This window comes from Passer montanus, unplaced genomic scaffold (genome assembly GCF_014805655.1).
Source record: "Passer montanus isolate IOZ18808 unplaced genomic scaffold, ASM1480565v1 scaffold187, whole genome shotgun sequence".
Taxonomy (NCBI): domain Eukaryota; kingdom Metazoa; phylum Chordata; class Aves; order Passeriformes; family Passeridae; genus Passer; species Passer montanus.
The window spans coordinates 165,591-187,714 of record NW_024366159.1 but is presented as its reverse complement, the minus strand read 5'-3'; the positions used below and the strand labels follow the sequence as shown (position 1 = coordinate 187,714).

Below are 22,124 nucleotides of genomic sequence, written 5' to 3'. Positions count from 1 at the left end.
AATACAGTAAATATTAATTTAAAGATAACTACAAGCTTCACTAAAATGTTTTCTCCCTTAATGTTCTTCACAGTGTGTATTCTGGACATCAGTCAATTTTAATTCCTCCTATGGAGCTGGAATCCAATCTTTTTCTCTGGTTATCTACTGTCAGCCAGTATAAAATAAGGGACACTTTCTGTTCCTATTCAGTCATGGAACTGTGTACAAAGGGACTTGGAAACCAAGTTGAAATGTTAAAGGTAAGAAACATTTCCTGAGTGTTACGTCACATAAATTAAGGAAGCTCTGGTAGTAAAGCAAAGTGATATGATTGTTAAATACAGATTTCCCTGTTGCACAGATCTCCAGGCCAGAGGTGCTCCAAAATCAAATCTCCAAAAGCAGATCTCCCTGGGAGGGGAGAGGACTGGGGAGGAGCAGGGGCTCTGGCAGTGCAGGGAGCACCTGCCAGGGAATGTCAGGGCAGCCCTGAGCAGGGAGGATCCCAGTGCTGCTCTGCAGCAGATTCCTTATGTAACAGTCTGCAGTGGAGCTCAGACCAGCACATGATGGAAAGCACATATCAGGAGAGCTGCTCAATGGAGGTGTGTTCTCCTTGGAGATGAGAGAAGGGAAAAAATAGCTCCATGCCATGCCTGAGGTGTTTTTTTCCCCTGGGATTTCCTGGATTGTTGCTCTGTGAGGTCAAGGCTCAGCCTTGTTCTCTGGCTGGCACAGAGCTCTGCAGGTGCCTGGGCTGTGTCACCAGGTGAGCAGCACGTGGGAGCTCCTGCCTGGTGCTGGTCACAGCATTCACCATAGAAATAATAATGGATTCAGGTGCCAGTGTTGTTGAAGAGTCCGTGCAACCCCAGTGGATGACTTTATTCTGCCTGGGTTTGGTTTCCATCTGTATAAGCAGTGACTCAGAGGTGTAATCTCAGCTGAGCAGCTGTGCTGAGAGCTGGGGCAGAGGAGGGAGCTCTGTCAGTCCATGTCTTGCTCTGGCTGCATTTCCAGGCTCTGGTCAGGCACGATTTATAATCACAAACAAAATCAGAAAGAGGGAGAGTAGCTCGGAACACAAGAACTGAGTTTGTCCCGCATTTCCTGAGTGATTTCACGGGCTAAGAAGCAAACGTAACTTGTTGAGAGGAGCCAGATGAGCACCTGCAGCCCTTTGCCTGGTGTTTGTGTGCAGGCCCGAGGCATTAACCTGTCCTGTGTGCGGACCTGCGTGGTGGTGGCAGAGGAGCGGCCGCGCGTGTCCCTCACTCACTCCTTCTCCAAGCTCTTCAAGGACATCGGGCTGTCGTCCCGAGCCGTGAGCACCACCTTTGGCTCACGGGTCAACGTGGCCATCTGTTTACAGGTGAGGCTTCCCAGGGCTCCTCGGTGTCACTGGCAGCAGGGTCCAGCTGCCAGGCTGGGTTGGGTTCCACGCTCCCCATCTGCGCGCATTTCTGAAGCCCAACATCTGCCCTGGAGAGAACAGCTGGCACAAGATTTAAGCAGCTTCTCTCATTTTCAGCTGCCAAATCGTATCACAGATGCTCAAAACATGAATCTGAGCTGTTTATTTCCACATAAACAGTGCCTGGTTGCTCCAGGCTGGTGGCTGGGAGGGCTTGGGGTGTCTCCCCTCTCCAAGGCTCCTTCCCACACCGTGTTCCAGAAAGTCACCTGCTTACTGAAGGGTGCAAAAGTGGGTGAATATGAGCAGGAATTCTGCTGCAAGAAGCCCTTGGAAATGTTTTTGGGCTCAGGCAGAAGCTCCCCTGACTGCTCTAAATACATCGATATTTTTTAAATATTAACTCCTCAGGGAACATCGGGGCCAGATCCCACCACGGTGTATGTAGACCTGAAATCCTTGAGACATGACAGGTACTGTAAGTTCACTTAAACCAATTTATTAACTGTATAAAACCCTGCAGTGGTGCTGTGTTTTCACACTGCTCCAGACACTTCAGCTCTGTTTTTCCCCCTGACAATGTCTTTTTCTTGACACTCAGAGTCCGTCTGGTGGAACGAGGAGCTCCACAGAGCCTGCTGCTCTCTGAGTCTGGGAAGGTAATTCCATGTCTCCTTACTTGCCACTGCCTTTGTAGCTGGGAAGGACAGTCCTGTGCCATGGGAGGGGGTGGCACTTGGTTACACTGTCCCTCTGGAATTTGATTAAAAGGAATTACCTATTGATTTAGGAGTGTGTTTTGCTGGAGCTGTTGGGGGAATTGGTCCATTTTGAAGAAAATAAGCTCTATCAGAAGTGTGGGCTCTGGTATTCTTGAAATCAGGCTGTAGTTGGGATTTACTGTAGCTCTTACTCCCTCATAGCTTAACAGAAAGAGGTTTTCATGTAGTTTTTGAGCTGAATTCTTCCAAATCAAGGTCAGAATATCTTACCTGGATGACCCTGGGGCCTTGGAATACATCCATACCCTGATCTTGCCTTGCTGTACCTGTCCTGGCCTGTTTTATCCCTGTTTGTGATGTCCATGGGTGCAATCCTGCCCTGATTGAGCAGCCTGTGTGTTTTATTATGTTGAAGATAATCCTGCACATTTCCTTCTTGTGCTCTTCAGATTCTGCCTGGAGTCAAAGTGGTCATTGTCAATCCAGAGACAAAAGGGCCTCTGGGAGATTCTCACCTTGGGGAGGTAAGTGCAGGTTTTGCTCCTTGGGGACCTTTTCCTGCTGCTCCTTGGGCTTTTCTCTGCTGGGGGACAGTTTGGAGCTGTGATACAGGCCTTTTGTAAGATGACATATTGCTGGAGCATTCAGAATTTGGGTGTTATTTCACTGCTAAGTTTAAAGAAAACCCACTTGAAAAGAAGCTTGTTCCACCCTAAATCTTCACCCTAAACTGGCTCCCAAATAGCAGAATTTACATTTGGCTTTCCTTACTTTGGTTACACACCAGTATATTGATCTGTGTTGATGAATTATAATCCAATTTTGGACTTGACATGTTAAAAACCCACAATTTATTTACTCACTGAATCCTCAGTTACAGTTACTACAAGACTACATCTCAAGGTGCATTTTTAGGATTCTGCAGGTTATTTGGAAGTTCAAGCTGAATCTTTCAGATCCAAAAAACCCCAGATAACACCAGAACCTTCTTGTTCCACTTCCCTTCCCCACCCAGGGGATTCTCGCTGTGGGCAGCGTGGTGGTCTGACCCTTTTCCCCTCCCTGCACAGATCTGGGTGAACAGCCCCCACACAGCCAGTGGCTACTACACCATCTACGACAACGAGACCCTGCAGGCCGACCACTTCAACACGCGCCTGAGCTTCGGCGACGCGGCGCAGACGCTCTGGGCCCGCACCGGCTACCTGGGCTTCGTGCGGCGCACCGAGCTCACCGCGGCCAGCGGAGGTGGGGCTGGCACCGGGGGCACGGCTGGCACGGGAGCGTGGGCAGCCTGGGGGGCACGGCTGGAAGGGGAGCGTGGGCATCACGGGGAGGGCACGGCTGGCAGGGAAACCTGGGCATTCCATGGAGGGCACAACTGGCAGGGAAGCGTGGGCATCCCATGGAGGGCACAGCTGGCAGGGACAGGGGCAGCCTGGGCATCCCATGGAGGGCACAGCTGGCAGGGATAGGGGCAGCCTGGGCATCCCATGGAGGGCACAGCTGGAAGGGACCTGGTCAGCCTGGGCATTCCATGGAGGGCACGGCTGGCAGGGACCCAGGCAGCCTGGGCATCCCATGGGAATCTCGTGTGGTTTAACCAAGGGCTGCACCCGGGTTGATCCAGCCCTGGGGAGGGTTTGAGGTGCTGGACATGCCCCAGGACCCCCCTGAGCCTGGGCTGAGCCCCCTGCCCCTCTGCCCTGCTCAGGTGAGACCCCACCTGCAGAGCTGCCTTCAGGCTGGAGAAGAGAAGCTCTGGGTGACCTCACTGTGGCCTTCCAGTGCCTGGAGGAGCTGCAGGAGAGATGGAGAGTGACCTTGAGTGCTAGGACATGGGGCAGTGGCTTCCCACTGACAGAGGGCAGGGTTAGAGGGGATTTTGGAAAGGAATTCCTCCCTGTGAGTGTGGTGAGGCCCTGGCACAGGGTACCCAGAGCAGCTGTGGCTGTCCCTGGATCCCTGCAGGTGTCCAAGGCCAGGTTGGTTGGGGCTTGGAGCAGCCTGGGACAGTGGAAGGTGTCCCTGTCCCTAGCAGAGCGTGGGACTGGACGGGCTTTAAGGTCCCTTCCAATGCCAACCATTCTGGGATTCTTTAGCTTATACAAAAGACAATTTTTATTTATGAAATTCCCTGTATTCCCCCTCCTCTCCTGTCTCCCCAGAGCGCCACGATGCCCTGTACGTTGTGGGAGCCCTGGATGAGACCCTGGAGCTGCGGGGGCTGCGCTACCACCCCATCGACATCGAGACCTCGGTGTCCCGAACCCACAGGAGCATTGCTGAATGGTAACACAGTCCTGGGGAGTGCAGCCAGCCCAGCCCAGCTGAAATGCAGCAGTTCAGGCAAAGATGCAGGGTTTTATCTGTAAAAAAAACCAAAAAAAAAAAGTAGGGAAATTCGGGGTTTTTTGTGCTGCCATCAGCGGGTCATACACCTGATTTCCCATCTGCAGATGAGAACAGACTCAGTGCTTTCTGACAAGCCTTAGTTCGACACAGAAATGATGATTTCCTTCTCTGGGGTGTAAAGAGCCGTTTCTGAGTCAGTGACAGCAGCGTTGGGTTCCTGTCTCATACAGGTAGTGCTGAGATAGGTCTGATTTTTGTCACATCAGGACCAAATCATGTTGCAGTTAGGTTGGAAATACAGCCCAAAGCAGGTGATCTCCATCTAAGGATAAAGAACTGAAAACTTTGGATCTTTGTGGCAATAATTTGGTTTGTGTTGTTTTTCCTCTGTCATTTCAGTGCCGTGTTCACCTGGACCAACCTGCTGGTGGTGGTGGTGGAGCTGTGTGGCTGTGAGCAGGAGGCTCTGGATTTGGTTCCTCTGGTTACCAACGTGGTCCTGGAGGAGCATTACTTGATAGTGGGTGTGGTGGTGGTGGTGGATCCTGGAGTCATCCCCATCAATTCCCGAGGAGAGAAACAACGGATGCACCTCCGGGACAGTTTCCTGGCAGATCAGCTGGACCCCATTTACGTGGCCTACAACATGTGATGGGAGCACGCAGTGATCAGGGTGGTTATGGAAGCAAAGCTGGTGAAAATTACTAATACTTGATCTAAAGTTTGAGGTTGCTGCCACATTCCCTCCCTCCTGTCCTGGGGGTTTCAGTCCTGGTGGGGTGAAGGAAATGGGAGAAGCAACAGCAAACGTTTGTAACAGTTTACTGAACCATGAGCTTTAGAGAGCTGCAAAGGGGGAAAGTGTGCGAGCTACGAAATCCCCAAGGCCTTTACAGTAGTGTTACTTTTTCACCCGTTGTACATATTTGTATTTTTATCTAATCCCGGGTTAGGATTCTATAAGGGGTGGGTTTATTTAGTTAAGATAATAAACTATTAAGAAAAGGGTCATCAGAGTTCTGCAGTTCCCTACTCCATGATCTCCTTTGCATCTGGAGCTGTTCATCCCACGGGATCAAACAACTTATTGACAATTGTGCCATGACCAAATCAATAACTTACAGAATCAGAGTTACTTATTCATATAGAGATTTCTGGAATTTAAAAAGAATTTTGCCTATATTTTAAATATGTAAATATTATTATACATAATTCACTTAGATAGAAAATTAACTTGGCTAAGTGAGGACAGCTGAAGGTTGATGTTTCTAAGGACAGGTGACTTTTGTGGTCCTCAGCATCCTGGCATTGGCTTAGACACAATGTGAGATGCTCCCACCTTCCCCAGGTTTCTGATTTCATTTCTATCTTTATTCTGGCCAGAAGTGTGTAGAACCCTTTGGTTTTAAGGCACATCTTTCTCCAGGAGGCTGAATTCAGCATGGAACTGGGGAGAAATGGCAGTGCAAGGAAGGAACTGAGGCACAGCCTCTGCCTCATCCTGTGGCACCAGGTGTGGAAAGGAAAACCATTCCTCAGGGTGACACACGGGTGGATTCCCTGCTTGTGCCCTTCCTCTGGGATTCCTTCAGCTCCCTGCAGCCAGGGCAGAACTACTGCGAACAGGCTGTACTGCAAACTGGGAGCAAACAAAAATGCTTTCCTCAAAGCATTCCCCAAAAGAACAGGAGAATTCCAGGTTTAAGTTGGACACAATTTTTTTTTTTTTTACTGGAGGATCCAGTAATTCTGGCAAACACATTGTTAAATAACATTGTGAAAATTGCTATCCCAGCCTTCCACATCCTGTGTCAGCTCCAGCTTAGGGAATGGGAAGAAAGAGAAACCTGAAAGCAGCAGGTACAAGCTCTTCCTGCTGGGAAGCAGGGCTGGGAGAGAGCTGATGGTTGAGCTTTGACTCAAAATTATGTCTTTTCTTTTTTTTTTTTTTTTAATTCTTCGTCTTTTAACAGCAATTACACTTCTCTGGGTGCTAATATATGATTTTGGAAGCTTTGGTAGCTGCTACCAGATCCTGCAACAGGGTTTTTTGAGTCAGATGTGGTATACAGTGTAAATAAACTTTTCAAATGTTCCAGATTACCTCACGCAAAGTTTTTAGGCAGTTTTTAAAAGGTTTGTGGTGTGGACTTGGAAGATCCTGTGGCAGTTACTGGAGCAGAGGCCAGTGGATCCACGAGCAAACCCCAGCTGTGTCCTTGACAAGCTCCTGCTGCATCCTGGTGGCCCCTCACTGAAAACAGGAGCTTGAAAACTCAGAAGTTTCAAAGGATATTTTTGAAAAATATTTGGTGGGAAAATAGAAACTGGAAGTTTCATGGCAAGTCTGGACTTAAGGTTCTTTGCAAACACTTTGGGTTTCAGGGGCACATTTTGGAACCTTGTCTGTGTTTTCCACAGTATCAGCCAACACTGCAGAATCTGCACAAAATCTTCAGTGTATTTAGTTTTAACAAATTGAACACAAAGTGGGGACAGTGGCAGGTCAAAGACTAAAACAGTTGGTCCTGCAGGTATTTTGGGTGTAAAGTGCATAAAGGTTGTTCTCCCCTTTCAGCCAGAAAATTCCTGTTATTCCATGTTCTTTGTCACCATTTTTGTGTTTCCTGCACAGCCCAGGCCTGGCCAAGCAGCTTCACTCCAGTGTGACTTTTCCAGGGAAAACTGGTGGTCTTGAAACTTTTTCTTTACTCAAGGCTTTAGATAAATTGTTTCAACAAACATTTTTTGTCCACTGAAAGTAGATTTTAAGTCCAATTCCAGGATTGTCTTTTATTTTTATTTGGGATTTTTCACAAATAAAACTACATGTGTGTTAATTCCATCAAATGTGGCAGGTGAAATTCCTGAAATGGCATTTTTGGTTGTGACTGGATTGATCTTTTTTTTTTTTCCCTTATTTTTTGGTTTGGGTAGGTACTGATAGCTTCCTGTGGTTTGAGGTTTTATCCTGCCAGTTTCCTGTGTGCTCCACATTTTCCAGCACGTTCCATTTCTGTGTGCTGGAGAACTGCAGGACGCTGCCCATGGGATGAGAGAACATTCCAGGGACAAGGAGAAGCTGCTCAGTTTGGCTTCCCTGAATTCCCTGAGTGCTTTGAGAGTTTTCTGTAAATCCATTTCCCGCGGTGCTGGAGAGGAGGAGGATGGAGCTGGGGCTCTGGAATCCCCCAAATTCCACCCCCAGCTCTGCTCAGGAATTGCCACGAGCCTTCCACAGATCATTCCACTCCTCCCTCTGTAGCTGGGGATGATCTTTCCATTTTTTTGGGGAACAAATCAAGATTCTTCACTCCACACACTGGCAGGTGGGCAGGGCTGGGTGCTTTTCCCAAAAATCAGCCTCTCCCCCTGGTGTGACTGCAGCTGCTGGGGTTGCACAGGGCACATTATTCCCTTTTCTTGCCCCTTGGGTTGCAACTTAACTGCAGTGAAACTGAAAAACTGGGAATGCTTCCCACTGGACTGAGGTATATTGTGTGTGTCTCACTGTTTCTGAATCTTCTCTGAGCAAACGCTGTGGGAACAGGACAGTTTTGTCCCTTTTTGTTAGAATTTGCACTTCATTTCTGGTTTAAATCAATTCAGCTGTGTCCTACTAACTGTCCTAAAATAAGGTTATAAAAACCAGATCAATTTTAGCCCTAGATGCATTTTTTTTGCTTTTATTTCTGTCAACCTCTTTCCCATTGTCCAATCCAGACTCCGGCATTCTGTAATTATGTATAAAGGTTTTATTTATTTAAAATTAGATTAGTTACGTTTTTAAATTTAACACCTGGCTGGACAGTGTCCCATTAACGCATTGATTGTGTTTCCTTTGTCTTGTGTTAATAAATATTGATGCCTGGTTGCTTGTTTAGTCCTTCCAGCGCTGTTTCCATGAAGGAATTTTATTTTTAAGGAAGAAAATGTGGGTTAAAATTGATCCTGGGCAGAGGGAGAACTTGTAAGTATCTTCTATTTTGTCAGTTTTATGGAGTGTTGGAGCTGTGGGGGTGTGAAGGAGCTGGGCTGGGCAGTGTCCTGTACCTGCAGCTTTGGGGATGAGAGCAAGGAGCAGAGCTAAGGAAAGGGCTGGAGAACCCTGAGGGAGCTGGGAAAGGGGCTCGGCTGGAGAAAAGGGGGATCAGGGGGAATTTCTGCCTCTGCACAGCTCCTGCCAGGAGGGGACAGCCGGGGGGTTTGGGATTTATCCCCGGGAACAGGGACAGGGGGCTCAGGGTGGGCACAGCAGGAATTCCCATGGAAAGGGGGCAGGAACCGGGGCTGCCCAGGGAGGTGTCCCAGGAGGGGCCGCAGGTGCCACCCAGAGCTCTGGGCTGGGGACAAGGCTGGATCGATGGTCTCGGAGGGATTTTCCAGCCTCAGGAATTCCGGGATCCTGTGGAAATCAGGTTCCTGTTCTGGAGGTGCTTGGCTGCAGCTGGTGCTCTGCGGGGAACCCTGAATTTCCTGAGCTCCCCAGTGATGGCTGAGGAGCTGTCCCATGAGGGGGGCACCGACTGGATCCCAGAACCTTACCGTGACCCTAAAATCGCTGTGGGATAACCCCGAGGGAACCAAACCCCTCAGTGCCACCGGCCCGGCCGGGAGGAATCGCGGCCACAGCCCCGCCACATTCCGGCCGGGACGTGCCGCTAGAACCCGGCCGCGCTGCCCTTTGCCCACGGCTGGGCGCGGGGATTTGGGGAATATCGGGAATTTCGGGATTTTCCCGGCGGCGATCCCGATCCCGATCCCGCTCCCCGAGCGCGGGTTCGCGCCCGCGCCGCGCCGCTCCCGCCGGCGGGGGACCGGGGCCGGGACCCGGCGGCGGCTCCGGCGCTCCCCACGCGCGGCCCTGCGGGGCTCTGAGGTAAGCGCGGGTCTGGGGAGGCCGCCCCGTCCCCCTCGGCCCGCCCGCCGCTCCTTCCTCCCCCCTCCGCCCCCGCGGGCCGTGAGGGGACGGGCGCAGGCCGCGGCCTCGGCGCGGCGGCCGCTGCGGAAGCCGCGGGGAGTTCCCACCGCAGCCGGGCCTGCGGCGCTGCCCTGCGGCCTGGGGCTGCTGCCGGGCCCGCGCCCCTTCGCCCCGGGGATGGGGAAAGGCTTCTGGAGGGAGCCGGAGCACCCCGGGTCCCGCTCCCCTCGGGGATGGGGGAAAGGCGCTCTGGGGGTGACCGCGGCTCCAGCCGGTCCCGGCCAGCGGTGGCTGGATCTCCGAGCCCTGCCCGCTGACAAACTCAGTTTTATCTCTAACTGAGCCGCCGTTAATGGGCGTCGTTACCTGTTCCGTATGAATTTTGCCCCAGACCCGTGTCTGAGCCTTCAGTGCTCAGTGAGGATCGGGTGGATCCAGAGCGGTATAAATGATGGAAATGATCGTATAAATGATCTCTGGGCTATTTTTCCCTCACAACCATCAGATCCCTGATGCGGATAGAATATTGACATCTTTAGGTTGCAGCGTTTATTTCCGATGCTCCTGTCAGGGGATGTTCCTGTACGGGCTGGTGCTGGGTGGAGGGGAGTGGGAGAAATCCTCTGAGGAAAGCGCTCCTGGAGTTTTAAGGAATAACTTTGTGTGGTTTTGGAATGGAATCTGGAGCAGTGACTGGGCACCTTGGCTCGAGACTGCTCACTTGCACTCTGGCACATCTGGTGGGCTGTGCTGCCCTTTACTCTTTTACTGATTTCTGGGAGGAAAAAAGTAGAGTTTTCTGGGCGAGCAAATTTTCTCCATGTGTCTTAATGGCAAATTTAAGTAAAGAATATTTTCAGTGCTGAAAACAGCTGATTTTGAGGACCCCAAATTCCCCAAGATTACCTAAGTATCATTTAAGAAAACGTTTTGAAATCCCTTTGTACAATTTGTAAATGTCAGAATTTGACTCCAGTCACTATTTGAGAATAAAATTCTGTGTCAAATATTCTTGATTTCTGACGTTATTAAAAAATACAAACAATTGGCTCCCACAATATTTCAGTGATGAAACATCATTCAGACCTTTCTTCTACTCAGTTTGCAAAACACAGCTTGCTTTCTTCCTCTGGTGCTCTCTGTAGCATTTTAGGGAATTTACAGAATTAGGGAAGTTGTGGGAATGGGTTTTCTTTTTTAATTGATGCTCCTTGAGCGTGTCGGGTGTTCCTGGTGGGTTTGTGTGGTGGTTCATGCACTCGGAGGTATTTGGAGGGTGTCTGTGAACTCTGAGAGCTGTGACATTCCAGTTTATGTTTCAAAGGAAGGTGGGTTTGAGGCTCAGCTTTGAAGTAGGATGAGTTTTCTTGGCTGGAGGGAGATGATGCCCAGAATTTTAGGAGCTCCTTAAAGCAGATTTCACGAGCTGCTGCTGCAAAATCCTTTCAGTTAAATGACTTTTGAGGTGGAGCTGCATGGAGACTTTGGGTTTACTGTGAACATCGTCACCCTTACCTGTCTGGTTATAAACAAGTGGTGTTTGTACAGACTGGGACAATAATCATTCTCTGGACAATGAAGCCTTGGTGTTGCTCCTCTTGTCAGTGCTCTGTGACAGCAGAATTCTTCCTTCACCCCAAAGAGAGCACCTGCTTTCAGCTAAATAAATAAAATTCAGCTGTCAGAGCAGTTTTATCCAGGGGGTGACTGTGTTCAAATATTCCCCTTTTTGGTGCTTCTTAGAGCTTGAGACCTGCAGGTTGAGGTTTTTCTCCCATTCCAGGGGGAAATTCCTGGTTTTCCAGCTAAATAAAGTTAAAGGCAGGGGAGTCTTGTGTGACACTCACGTCCCCAGAGGCCGTGAGGTGCAGGATGAATTTCCGTCTTGTTGCAATCCTTGCTGAATCTTTTTATTGACTGATGTTGGATGAATAATTAAATAGTCCAGAGCAAGCAGAGATGAACTAAACTCAAAACTCGTATTTCTAATGGGAAATACTTTTGTCTTTTATTCCTGTAAGCAGAACTTCGCAGCAGTGAGAGAAAGGTCAGCAAAACCCTCTGTTCTTTCCCCCTGGGGTGCTTCTTTGGGGTGGTTTCACTGTTTCTTGCAGCCTCTTTTTGAGTCTTTCATGGAACAGTAAGATAGAGAAACGAATAGCAGAGAGCAAGGAGGGCAGGCTGTGGTTTTGTACTACAGAAATGAACAGAGGTTTCTGTAGCACTGGAAATTTATTGTCATTTTTGCTGCTTCCTGGAGTTCAGTTTGAGGGGCCCTGGTTACCTGGGACACTTTGCAGAGTGCAGAATGTAGATTTTGCTTTATAAAATCTAAAACTATGTTTGAGGACAGTTTGTCCACTGCAGGTTTGTCCTGAATTCTGCTCATAATCTTGAAGTGGTCGATGTTTGCAGCCACGAGGACGTTGGGAAGCTGCATCATTGGCTGGGGAAGGTTTGGGCTGTGCTGTAAAGGACACACGGAACCATGGAGTTGTTTGGGCTGGAAGAGACCTGACCTTAAGGAACATCTCATTCCACCTCCCTGCCATGGGCAGGGTCTCCTTCCACCATCCCAGCTTGCCCCAAGCCCTGTCCATCCTGGCCTTGGGCACTGCCAGGGATCCAGGGGCAGCCACAGCTGCTCTGGGCACCCTGTGCCAGGGCCTGCCCACCCTGCCAGGGAGGAATCCTTCCCAATGTCCCGTCCAGCCCTGCCATCTGTCAGTGGGAAGCCACTCCCCATGTCCTGTCACTCCAGGCCCTTGCAAATGCTCTCTCTCCATCCTCCCTGCAGCTCCTGCAAAGGCACAGTCAGGTTACCCTGAAGCTTTTCTTTTCCAGGCTGAACAATCCCAGTTCTCCCAGCCTTTCCTCACAGCAGAGCTGCTCCATCCATCACAGTCTCTTGTATCAGCCACCTGTTTTCTCCCTGCAAAGCCCTGCTTTGGTGATTTTCTGGGGGTCCTGCAGTGAGCAGGACTCTGCTCTTGGTTGACTCTTCCCCCCAGGAGCCTTCACTGGGCTGCGTGCTGTGGTTGGGCTCAGCAGGGAAAAATCAATGACTCACATTTCCACAGAAAGAAATGTAATTTCCAGTCTCATAGCAACTGTCCTTTCAACACTTTCAAACCTTCTGTGACAAAATGTTTAACACTCACCCATCAGCTTTTAATGCTCCAGGCTGGTCCGCCCACTCCCCCCAGCTGAAACCTGCATTTGTGCATCCCTGAATCCCCCAGAATCCGAGGGGGGATGCTGGCAAGACGTTGAACAGTTAAATATAAAATCTTAGACATGAGAGAAGTGTTGCTGACTGCATTACATCAGGACAGAGTGACTCTTAAAATTCAAAATTCCCTTCGCTTTGATTTGAGTCCCTGGTTTGTTTTTATACACCTTCAGATAGTTTAAAATAGGTTTGGCTGGTGGCTTGGCTAAAATATTTTTGGAAATTATCTTACTTAGAGAAAGATATTCTTTAGTATAAAGAATCTTGATTTTCTTCCTGGATCATCCTTCAAAGTGAAAGAGAGCAGGGTTAGATGAGATATTAGGAATTGGATATTAATGGGATTAAAGCAGGATGGTGAGGCCCTGGCACAGGTTGCCCAGAGAAGTTGGAGCTGTGCCATCCCTGGAAGTGTCCAAGGCCAGGTTGGACAAGGCTGGGAGCAACCTGGGGTAGTGAAAGGTGTCCGTGCCCATGTCAGGGGTGGCACTGGATGGGCTTTAAGGTCCCTCCCAGCCCAAACCAGTCCCATTCTGTGTGTCCTTTACAGCACAGACCAAACCTGTTCCATTCCCAGCCTGCACTCCTGCTGTTCCCAGGCCTCAGGAGGTGACCAAGGTGTGGGGCTTCACCTGCCCAAACCCACAGGGATGAGCAGGGCAAGGTCCCACTGAGGAGACACAGAAGGGCTCCGGCTGTTGATGGGAAGTGCCAAAAATCCAGGCTGTGCCTTAATAATGACAACACAGGGCCAAGAGCTCATTCAGCACATCCCAGGGAGACCAGAATCATCAGGCACTGAGGGTATAAACTCTGCTGGAGCTGGGCACCTGTCTGCTGTCCACATTCATGACTAACTGGATTTAACTGGTTTTCTCCTAGCTGATGATGGAAGAGGTGCACAAGGGCGGCAGCAGCAGCTCTGTTACGTCCCAGCCCTCAGCTGTACAAGGTACAACCCTGCAGGCAGCTCAGCTCTCTCATATTGCTCAACAGGTAAAGCCTGGGCTGGATCTCAGCAAACCTTTCAGGCAGTTCAGGGCTGCTTTTGTGTGCTACAGACTAGATCCATTCTTGGAAGCACTCAAGAGAAGAAAAAACAGAAAGAGGCTAAGGAAAATGTGTGTGTTTGATGGTGGATGACATCAAATTAATTATAAAAGTGTTTAAAAGCTATTTTTTTTTGTGTTTGTACAATGCAGAAGTGCAGCCCAGATTTGGGGTTAGTCGACCACAGGAGCTGCTCAGGAATAAAATGAGGGCCTGGTTTCATTTTTTTTTCCTTAGAAAAAAGCATTTCCAGCTCCTTTTGTAGTAGCAGCAATCCTGGGTGCTCAGCACCATGGAAACCCTTTATTTTAGCCCAACATGAACATATTTAATCTAATAAACCATATGAACTTGAAAATGGAGTTTTTTCCTCTAAGGTAATATCTGTGTCAGAGCTTTAACCTTAGAACTGGTGAAAGAGAGGATCCTTCCAGGAGGGTTTTCCTGGGGAAAAGCAATGTTTTGCAGCTCATCCACTATTTATCCTGTGGAGGCAATTGGGATTTTCATGCAAAATTTAGATATAGGAAAGGAGACAATATCAGCTGGTGTCCTGGGGTTTGTTTCCAGGCTGGTTTTCTGATCTGTTTTTATATAAAATTCTGATTGTCCCTTAGTATTGTAAGTTACTACACAAAAGTAGCAATAAATGGAATTTCAGCTGTGTGTACTTTAATGATCTCTTCATCTTCTCATGTATTTCAGATTCATAAAAGCACTGAAGGAATTTAATTACAGAAGGGGTTCTTTACTTACAATCTACATGTGTAACTTGAATTATTTTTGTTTTGGCAATATATGGAAATGTGAACAATATAAATTGAATTAAAGTGTAAAGACTCATGTGAGTTCAACATCAAAACTACAAATCCTCTAGGAAGCTGAAGCATTTTCATGTTTTTAATATGTTACAAATGATCACATATTTGATTATGTGACATAATGCCACATTTGATTTTTCTCCAATCAAAGGAAATAACGAACTGTTTCAGCCTTTTTCATATGCAAATAATGTCTAAAAAATGTGCATCTTTAAAGGTACTTTTGTGACTTAATTAGAATTAAAACAAGCTGCTAATGGTTTTCCTCCACGAGTTGCACTTCCTGAGTCCTGTGGCACAAAGGTTTTACTGCTGGTTTTTGGTCTGTTGTAGATGTCTCTCAGAGGTTCTGCTCCCCTCACAGTCGTTCAGCTTCCTGGAGAGCAAGTCCAGGTCCAGGGAGTCATTCAGACAGCTCAGTCCTCCTCTGTGATCCACTCCCCTCAGGTGCAAACCGTGCAGGTAACTCCACAATGCTTTAAACACCCCACATCTGCACTTGTGTAGGTGACAAGATGGGAAAAGGTGCACAGAGGCTTCTCTGACCCAGCTGCCTTTGTGTCCTGCTGTAAGAGACAGTGAGCAATCCAAGGACAGCCCTGTGGGGTCCCTCATTTGGCCTTGAAATTCTTCCTCGTGGGAAATCACCTGTGGAGTCAAAATGAAACCATTTCATGTCACCTCCCTTTAAAAAAAATCCAATCCACAGCTCTGTAGTTGGTGGCCTGTTAGTCAGCTGGGGTCTGACACCCAAAGAGGGAGTGGGGAATAAAAGAGTAATTCAGTAGTGGATTAAAATGAGTCTGCATGAAGGGGAATGAGCTGCTGGGTGCTCTCTTGTGCTGTAACTCCATTTCAGTGGTACCCAGGTCTCTGCTTGTGTCTCTAACTCACTTGCCATGGGATTTCTGTAAGAGTCCCTTCCAAGAGGTGCCCAGGTTCCAGTGAGTCTGTTCCTGCTCCTCTCAGTCCCTGCTGCAGAGCCCTTGGGGACCTGGAGTTCCACTGGGAAACCCTGGCAGCTGGGCGAGGGAGGAGCTGCCCTAAAACCCAGGAATTTGTCCCTGATCCTTGTCCCACACTCCTCACACCACACTACATTGATAAGCCGTGAGAAGCAAACCTGGCAGGGACTGTCAGCTGTCACTGCTGTAACACCAGAGCAGGGAGAGGAGAACATGTGTCACTGCTGGAAGCACTCAGGCATCTGCCTTGGCTGCTTCTTGGTGCTTGTGTCTCTGTAAGTCTCTTTCCTTTTCCCTCCCCCTGGTTGCACAGTCTCCACTGACTGGATTAATTTCTTTTCTGTAATTTGTGAACACTGTGGCCTTGATGGAGGGAAAAACAAAGTACAACATGAGCAGGTTTTTTTTTCCTGCTGACCATAGGCTGCTCTGTCTCTGCAGTTCAGTGAGAGGCTTTTCCCAGAGCTCTGTGCATTCCTCTGCACACGGATAAGAGCAAATAAATGTTTTGTTCACTAATAAGGAGCATCAGAGACAAAATAACACTTTGAACTGCACGAGCACACAGTGGAATAATGAAAATTGTAGCTAGTACTTTGCATATTTACTCCCTGATATGCTGCTACCTTAAATATTCTTTTCACTGGACTTTTACATTCTGACCAACAAACCCCACTGCTCCTTTTCTACATAAAAGATTCCAGGTGCTTTCTGTGTTCGTCCTGTACATCGCTGGTGCTCCTGTTCCCTTTCTCACCAGGTATCTTCCTTGTCTGAGAGTGAGGATTCTCAGGACTCCTCAGACAGCATTGGCTCCTCTCAGAAGGCTCGAGGCATCTTGGCTCGTCGTCCATCCTACCGGTACGGGTGTGATTGGTACACTTGGTGTTTGTATTTGAAACCAAAACAACAGCCCCTTCCATGGTTTTCAATATTCTGCTGCCCTCCAGGTTGTTTCCCTTGAAACATGCAGTGAATCTGTTCATGCACTGAACTTTCTGAGCCATCACTGCAGTGAGGAAACTTTGACTCCACTAACTGGAGATTGACCTCAGCGGGATTTTGTAAAGGGCAAAATGTTCACCAGCTGTAATTTTACTCAGTTGTATCATTTTACTGAAGTGAGGAGTGCAGTCAAATGTCAGACTCCTTTTTCCACAGAAAAATTTTGAAAGATCTTTCTTCTGAAGACGCACGGGATAGAAAAGGAGATGAGGAAAGTCCTGGGGTCTCCACTGTCACCTCCATGTCCGTTCCCACGCCCATCTACCAGACAAGCACTGGACAGTACAGTATGTTACCCAAAATATTCTCACAGTTTTTCTTCTACTTGCCTCAAAATACAGATTTCATTAAGTATTTGAGTGAGATGAAGGACAAAAGTTGGTTATTATCTAGTACTCAATAAAGCTAGTACATAGAAGTACCTGATATCTACAGATCAGATAAGCTCAGTGCTCTGTAATTTTAAATTTTGCACATTAAGACATTTAAGGGTGTTGGTATGGAGCACACAGCATTGTTCTTTGCTGGATTTAACCCAATACTTCAGTGAAGACACAGAACTAGATATATAAACATAAATATATATATATATTATGTATGTATAATATTATAGGCCACACTAAAAGGCTCCTGTGGTATCAGAGAGGTACAAAAAATTAGGGTTTGTTCTTTTGATGTTCCCACTTGGTGTTTGTGGTGCTTCATAGCTGCTCCTCTCCATCCTGTGAGGGTGGGCAGGCCCTGGCACAGGGTGCCCAGTGCAGCTGTGGTGCCCCTGCATCCCTGGCAGTGTCCAGGGCCAGGCTGGAGAGGGCTTGGAGCAGCCTGGGCTGGGGGAGGTGTCCCTGCCATGGCAGGGGCTGGCACTGGATGGGCTGTGAGATCCCTCCCAGCCCAGCCCATTCTGAGATACTGTGATTCACCTGTATTTTCTGCTGTGCAGCTCCAAATGCTCTTTCCCTGTGCCTTCCCTCACAGTTGCCATCGCAGCCAACGGGCTGCAGCTGGCGGGGCCGGGGGCGGACGGGGTGCAGGGGCTGCAGACCCTGACCATGGCCAACGCCGGCGGCTCCCAGCCCGGGACCACCATCCTGCAGTACGCCCAGACCTCGGACGGGCAGCAGATCCTGGTGCCCAGCAACCAGGTGGTGGTGCAGAGTGAGTACCCCCTGGGGATGTGGTGACAGCCCCGTCACCGTGAGTGCCACCTGCTAATGCTGCCCCGTTTGTGTCCCCGTTTGTGTCCCCAGCTGCCTCTGGGGACATGCAGACGTACCAGATCCGCACCACGCCCACCACCTCCTCCCTGCCCCAGACGGTGGTGATGACATCCCCTGTCACTCTGACATCCCAGAGCAGCAAGACAGATGACCCACAGCTGAAACGAGAGATCAGGCTGATGAAGAACAGGTACGTCAGTGCACCTGAGCTGCTGGGGTGGTGAGTTTAATCACGTGCAATCACTGAGGTTGGAAAATCCTTCCAGGATCATAAAGTCCAAGCTGTGACAGATCTCCACTGGAGCACAGAGTGCCACATCCAGGGATGGGGACTCCAGACCTCCCTGAGCAGCTCCTGCCAGTGCCTGACCATCCTTTCCATGGAAAAAATCCCCTTGATGTCCAACCAGAACCTCCCCTGGCACAGCTTGAGGCTGTTTCCTCTTGTCCTGTCCCTGTTCCCTGGGAACAGAGCCTAACCCCCCACTCCTGGCTGCCCCTCATGTCAGGGAGTTGTGGAGAGGGAGGAGGTTCCCCCCTGAGCCTCCTTTTCTCCAGGCTGAGCCCCTTGCCCAGTTCCCTCAGGAGTTCTCCAGACCCTTCTCCATGTGCTCCAGCCCATCCATATTTCTCTTTCAGTGAGGGTCCAGAACTGGAGGGGCCTCAACAGTGGGGGGCAATCCCTGCCCTGGGGCTGTGCCACACCATGGCTGGTGCAGCCCAGGTGCCCTTGGCCTCCTTCCCCACCTGAGCACACCTGGGCTCGTGGGAGATGGTGACCCAAACATGGGAAATTGTGACCAAGACGTGTTCCCTTGAGTCTCACAGTGTGCAGAAGCCAAAACTGGGTTTCCCCTGCAGACTGGCTGCCATGTGTTACCAGATCCTGCTGCATTTCCTGCTCCCCTCAGGCAGTTTTGGCTCGGTTTTGTTCCTCACTGCAGTTTCAGCTCTCTCGTGTTGGTCAGTATTGTGACGTTCAGAAAATAGATCTCACAGCTCAAATCAAGAACTCTGCTTCTCTGTTGCAGAGAGGCTGCCCGGGAGTGCCGTAGGAAGAAGAAGGAGTATGTGAAATGTTTGGAAAATCGAGTGGCAGTCCTGGAAAATCAGAACAAAACTCTAATTGAAGAGCTAAAAACTTTGAAAGATCTTTACTGTCATAAAAGTGTGTAAGAAGAGAAGGTAAAAACCTTTGGGGACTGGTGAAATATCAGAGGAGAATTTTTTTTTTATACTGAATTTTTTAAACTAGATGAAAGGTCAAAAATGAAACTTTTCTACCTAGATTTCACAGCTCAAAGACTCTATAGATTTTCTTTACAACATGTTGGTGACAAAGTACAAAGAGGAAACAAGAAAACCTCACCAAAATTCCTGCTGGCACAACTGGAAACTGCTGAATTCAAGATTGCAGCTACAGTGGAAGGACGGTCACGTGTGGCAAGGCAGGTGATGAGAGTTTCTTTGAAAATTCCTATGAATGCCTCTAATAAGGGAGGCAAAATTTGGTTACAAAGAAAACATGGATGAAACAGAATCCTTGCCAGAGCTGACATTATTAGTAACATTTATAACCAGTGTATGTTTTGATTTCTTACTCTTTTTCAAGCCTTTTTCCTTCAGTTATTTGTCTGTAAATATTTTTATTTTAACCTGTAAGTTGGTATTTACAGGTGCAGATGATAAAAAAGCTGATACTTTGCTCGAGGTATAAATTATGTTTTTACTCTTTCTCAGATGACAATTTTAAAAGTTGGGATGATTTTTTTTCCATGTTTGCCGTGTTCATCAGATTGGGGAAGGATCTGCAGAAGGCAGCAAGAGGCCTGGTCCTGGAAGTGTCTGAGGCACAGAAAATTGTGTTGATTTTCCTAGAGAATTCAACACATCAATGATCTTAAAGCACAGTGTGAGGGACAAGGATGGGTGACAACAGTTCTGAAGAATTTCTGAGATTCAACTTCTCAAAGTTTTTAATTTCACAGGAGTTTGTTCTTAGTTCTGGGCATGAGGAACGTCGATCATTGAAAATTCAATTGTGTGCTGATCATATCTACAATTAAAGACTCAGTGCTTGTCCTGGCTGGGGATTCTCCTGGGCTTTGGAACATGAAACCAAATAGAAGAAAAATGATGTAGTGAAAAATGAAAGATCTATACCAAAGGGTTATGAGGTTCTAATCTCTGGTTTATTGCTGGAAGTAGTGCAAAATTACAATTTCCAGCCTAATTTTGTAAGGTAGGAGCTATTTTGCAAAGTAATGGTATCTTTGTAAGCAAATACTATATTGCAAACAGGGAGATGGTTGGTATATTTTGTAGCTAAATTGTGATCTTTACAAAACCTGAAATTGAGTTTCTATACGTATTTTGACAGTTTATATCTTTCATTTTAGTAACCAAATGAAATATTTTGTGAACCAGATTTTCAAGGATATATTTTTATGGATAGAACAAAGTCAAATGAGATCCTCTTTGGTGTAGGAGATACTTGAATTAATTTTGTATGTCTGTAGGCAACTTGCAGAAAAAACAGATCCTAAAGAGTATTGGGGGGGAAAAAAGAGGAAAAAAAAAGAAATTAGGGCTTTTTACTCCCCAGAGTTGACAATATCTGCACATTAGATCTCATTGTGTCAGAGAGTCCAGTTTGTACAATTTAAATTTGTTTCAGGTGAAAATCAAAAGTTTAACATGATCAGGACTCCTTTACCTGGGGAATCTCCATTCTTGGAGACCCCCAGGGCTGTCTGGCTGTGGGCAGGACACGCTCCTGGGCAAGGTGTGACCCTGCTGGTCAGGCCGTGCTCTTGGGCAGGTGCTGTAGGTGACTGCAGTGCTTCTTGCATGAGTAAGAAACCATTTTCCTAGCTGGGATTGAATCCTGCCTCCAGTTCTGTCAGCGGGAATTACACAATGACTGTTCTGCTGTTCTGAGGTGTTAGAGCTGCGTGTGTGTCGTGCTAGCTCAGATCTGGATGGAATTCCAAGCTGTGCTCCCTCCCTGGATGTGTAATCCCATGGTCAGTCAGTATTTTTGGTTTTACTCCTTTGGGAATTCATGGACTTTTAGCAAGCAGAGCTCTTTGCCATGAGGAATCTGCATTCCACAATCTCCTGGTTAGTGGGCTAGAAAAGGATATTTTTTTTTTCCCTGAAGTTCCTAAGCCTCTGATTGTTGTGGCCACAAGTCCCAGTGCATTTCCTTTAGGCCAGGCTGGAGTGGGACTCCTGGTTGCCATCATGTCAGAAAAAAAGCTTTGTGACACATCAGAAATAAGGTTGGGAAAGTCCTAAACTGAGGGAGCTGCTCCTGGAGAGGTGTCGGTGTTTCCCGTTTCTTTGGTGGAATTTCAGGAGAACTGAACAGCCTGGAATGTGCCTGGAACATGCACCTCAGAGAACTGGACCTTTCCTCAGCTGTGGGTAACCTGGCATGTGGGAGAGGGTTTGACCTACAGTTCTGAACTGCTTTGGGAACTCTGTGGTAGCTGGTCCTCACTGTGTTCTCTTTTTTCCTTTTGTAAGATGGAACAATAATAAACAAAAACTATCAAGTGTTAAGACTGTAAAAACCTGGTGGCCAATTCTTCTTGTATCCAGCAAGGGAAGCACCTGTCCTGCCAGACACACCAGGAGTCCATTTTTATACTCTTAAAATACTGTGTTGGAAAGAACAGCTGGTTTTTCATCATGGGAATATTAAACAGTAACACAAGTTCGCTCTTTAAGCACTGATCATGAAGTTCTTAGTTTGGATTTACTTTCAAATCTCGATTTTAAAGAGTAAAATCTCATTCCTGAGGGTAAAAGATGCAGCAGCTGATGCTGTTCTGCTGGTTGGTTCCAAACAGTCCGTGCTTTCCATGAATTGTAAATAGTTGTTGAAACAATTAATGGTTGCAAATTTTGATCTTGGTAAATAAAGTCGCTAAAATATTACAATTCTGCTGGTCCCTATTTATTTTATTGAAGTTAGAGCTGCAGTGGTGGTGACCAGGTGTGAATACCTGTGTGGGATCAAGTCATATGACAGCCAGGAATAAATAATAGTCAGGTTTGGTGGATTAAATGGCACTTGTACACACCTGCCAGTGCTAAAAATCATGAGCGCAGAACAGCTTTTACCTTCCTGCAGGGCTTTGTTACCTTCTTAGTTTTCAATAAGCTGAGCCACAGTTAAGGTTTGGTTAATTAAATGGTTAATTAAAACCTTAGTGTGCTCTGCTGGTTTTTACCCGGCAGAGGGAGCATCTGCCCTCCCCAGACCCTGGTGGCGTCACTGAGTGTTTTTAACCTTCTGATGGCTGGAAAAGCACAGAAATAGGGTGGGAAGAAAGTGTTTCCAGTCGGTAACATTTCTATATTCAATTTTCCTTATTAGTGCCGAGGCTGTTTACTGCTTCCTCTCCTGTCAATGTGGCTATCAGAGGC

General features: G+C 47.8%; 2 protein-coding genes across 7 annotated transcripts in view; both read left to right on the top strand.

Annotated features, from left to right (window-relative positions):
* DIP2B (disco interacting protein 2 homolog B) overlaps positions 1 to 8,346 on the top strand; it is a 61,309-nt gene extending 52,963 nt beyond the window's left edge. For 2 of the 3 annotated variants that reach the window (XM_039705844.1, XM_039705843.1), the window contains 8 exons: positions 74 to 242; positions 1,184 to 1,354; positions 1,808 to 1,869; positions 1,998 to 2,055; positions 2,568 to 2,642; positions 3,189 to 3,366; positions 4,287 to 4,410; positions 4,873 to 5,125. In XM_039705844.1, coding sequence (XP_039561778.1) covers positions 74 to 242; positions 1,184 to 1,354; positions 1,808 to 1,869; positions 1,998 to 2,055; positions 2,568 to 2,642; positions 3,189 to 3,366; positions 4,287 to 4,410; positions 4,873 to 5,125 — 1,090 coding nt within the window. Of the gene's footprint in view, positions 1 to 73; positions 243 to 1,183; positions 1,355 to 1,807; positions 1,870 to 1,997; positions 2,056 to 2,567; positions 2,643 to 3,188; positions 3,367 to 4,286; positions 4,411 to 4,872 lie in introns of all 3 variants that reach the window. The other variant, XM_039705842.1, reaches the window with a different exon arrangement.
* A 939-nt stretch (positions 8,347 to 9,285) lies between these two features.
* On the top strand, positions 9,286 to 21,635 carry ATF1 (activating transcription factor 1). 4 transcript variants are annotated; one of them, XM_039705846.1, is made up of 9 exons: positions 9,286 to 9,352; positions 13,509 to 13,622; positions 14,831 to 14,959; positions 16,223 to 16,323; positions 16,624 to 16,754; positions 17,446 to 17,625; positions 17,718 to 17,877; positions 18,719 to 18,872; positions 18,976 to 21,635. In XM_039705846.1, exons 2-8 carry the CDS (start codon positions 13,512 to 13,514, stop codon positions 18,861 to 18,863), a joined length of 957 nt encoding a protein of 318 aa, XP_039561780.1. In that variant the 5' UTR covers positions 9,286 to 9,352; positions 13,509 to 13,511; the 3' UTR covers positions 18,864 to 18,872; positions 18,976 to 21,635. The 4 variants fall into 4 exon arrangements, with proteins under 4 accessions (XP_039561780.1, XP_039561779.1, XP_039561782.1 ...); XM_039705845.1 differs by having other exon boundaries at positions 18,719 to 21,635; XM_039705847.1 differs by having other exon boundaries at positions 9,287 to 9,352; positions 13,509 to 13,578; positions 18,719 to 21,635.
* Positions 21,636 to 22,124: the final 489 nt, after the last annotated feature.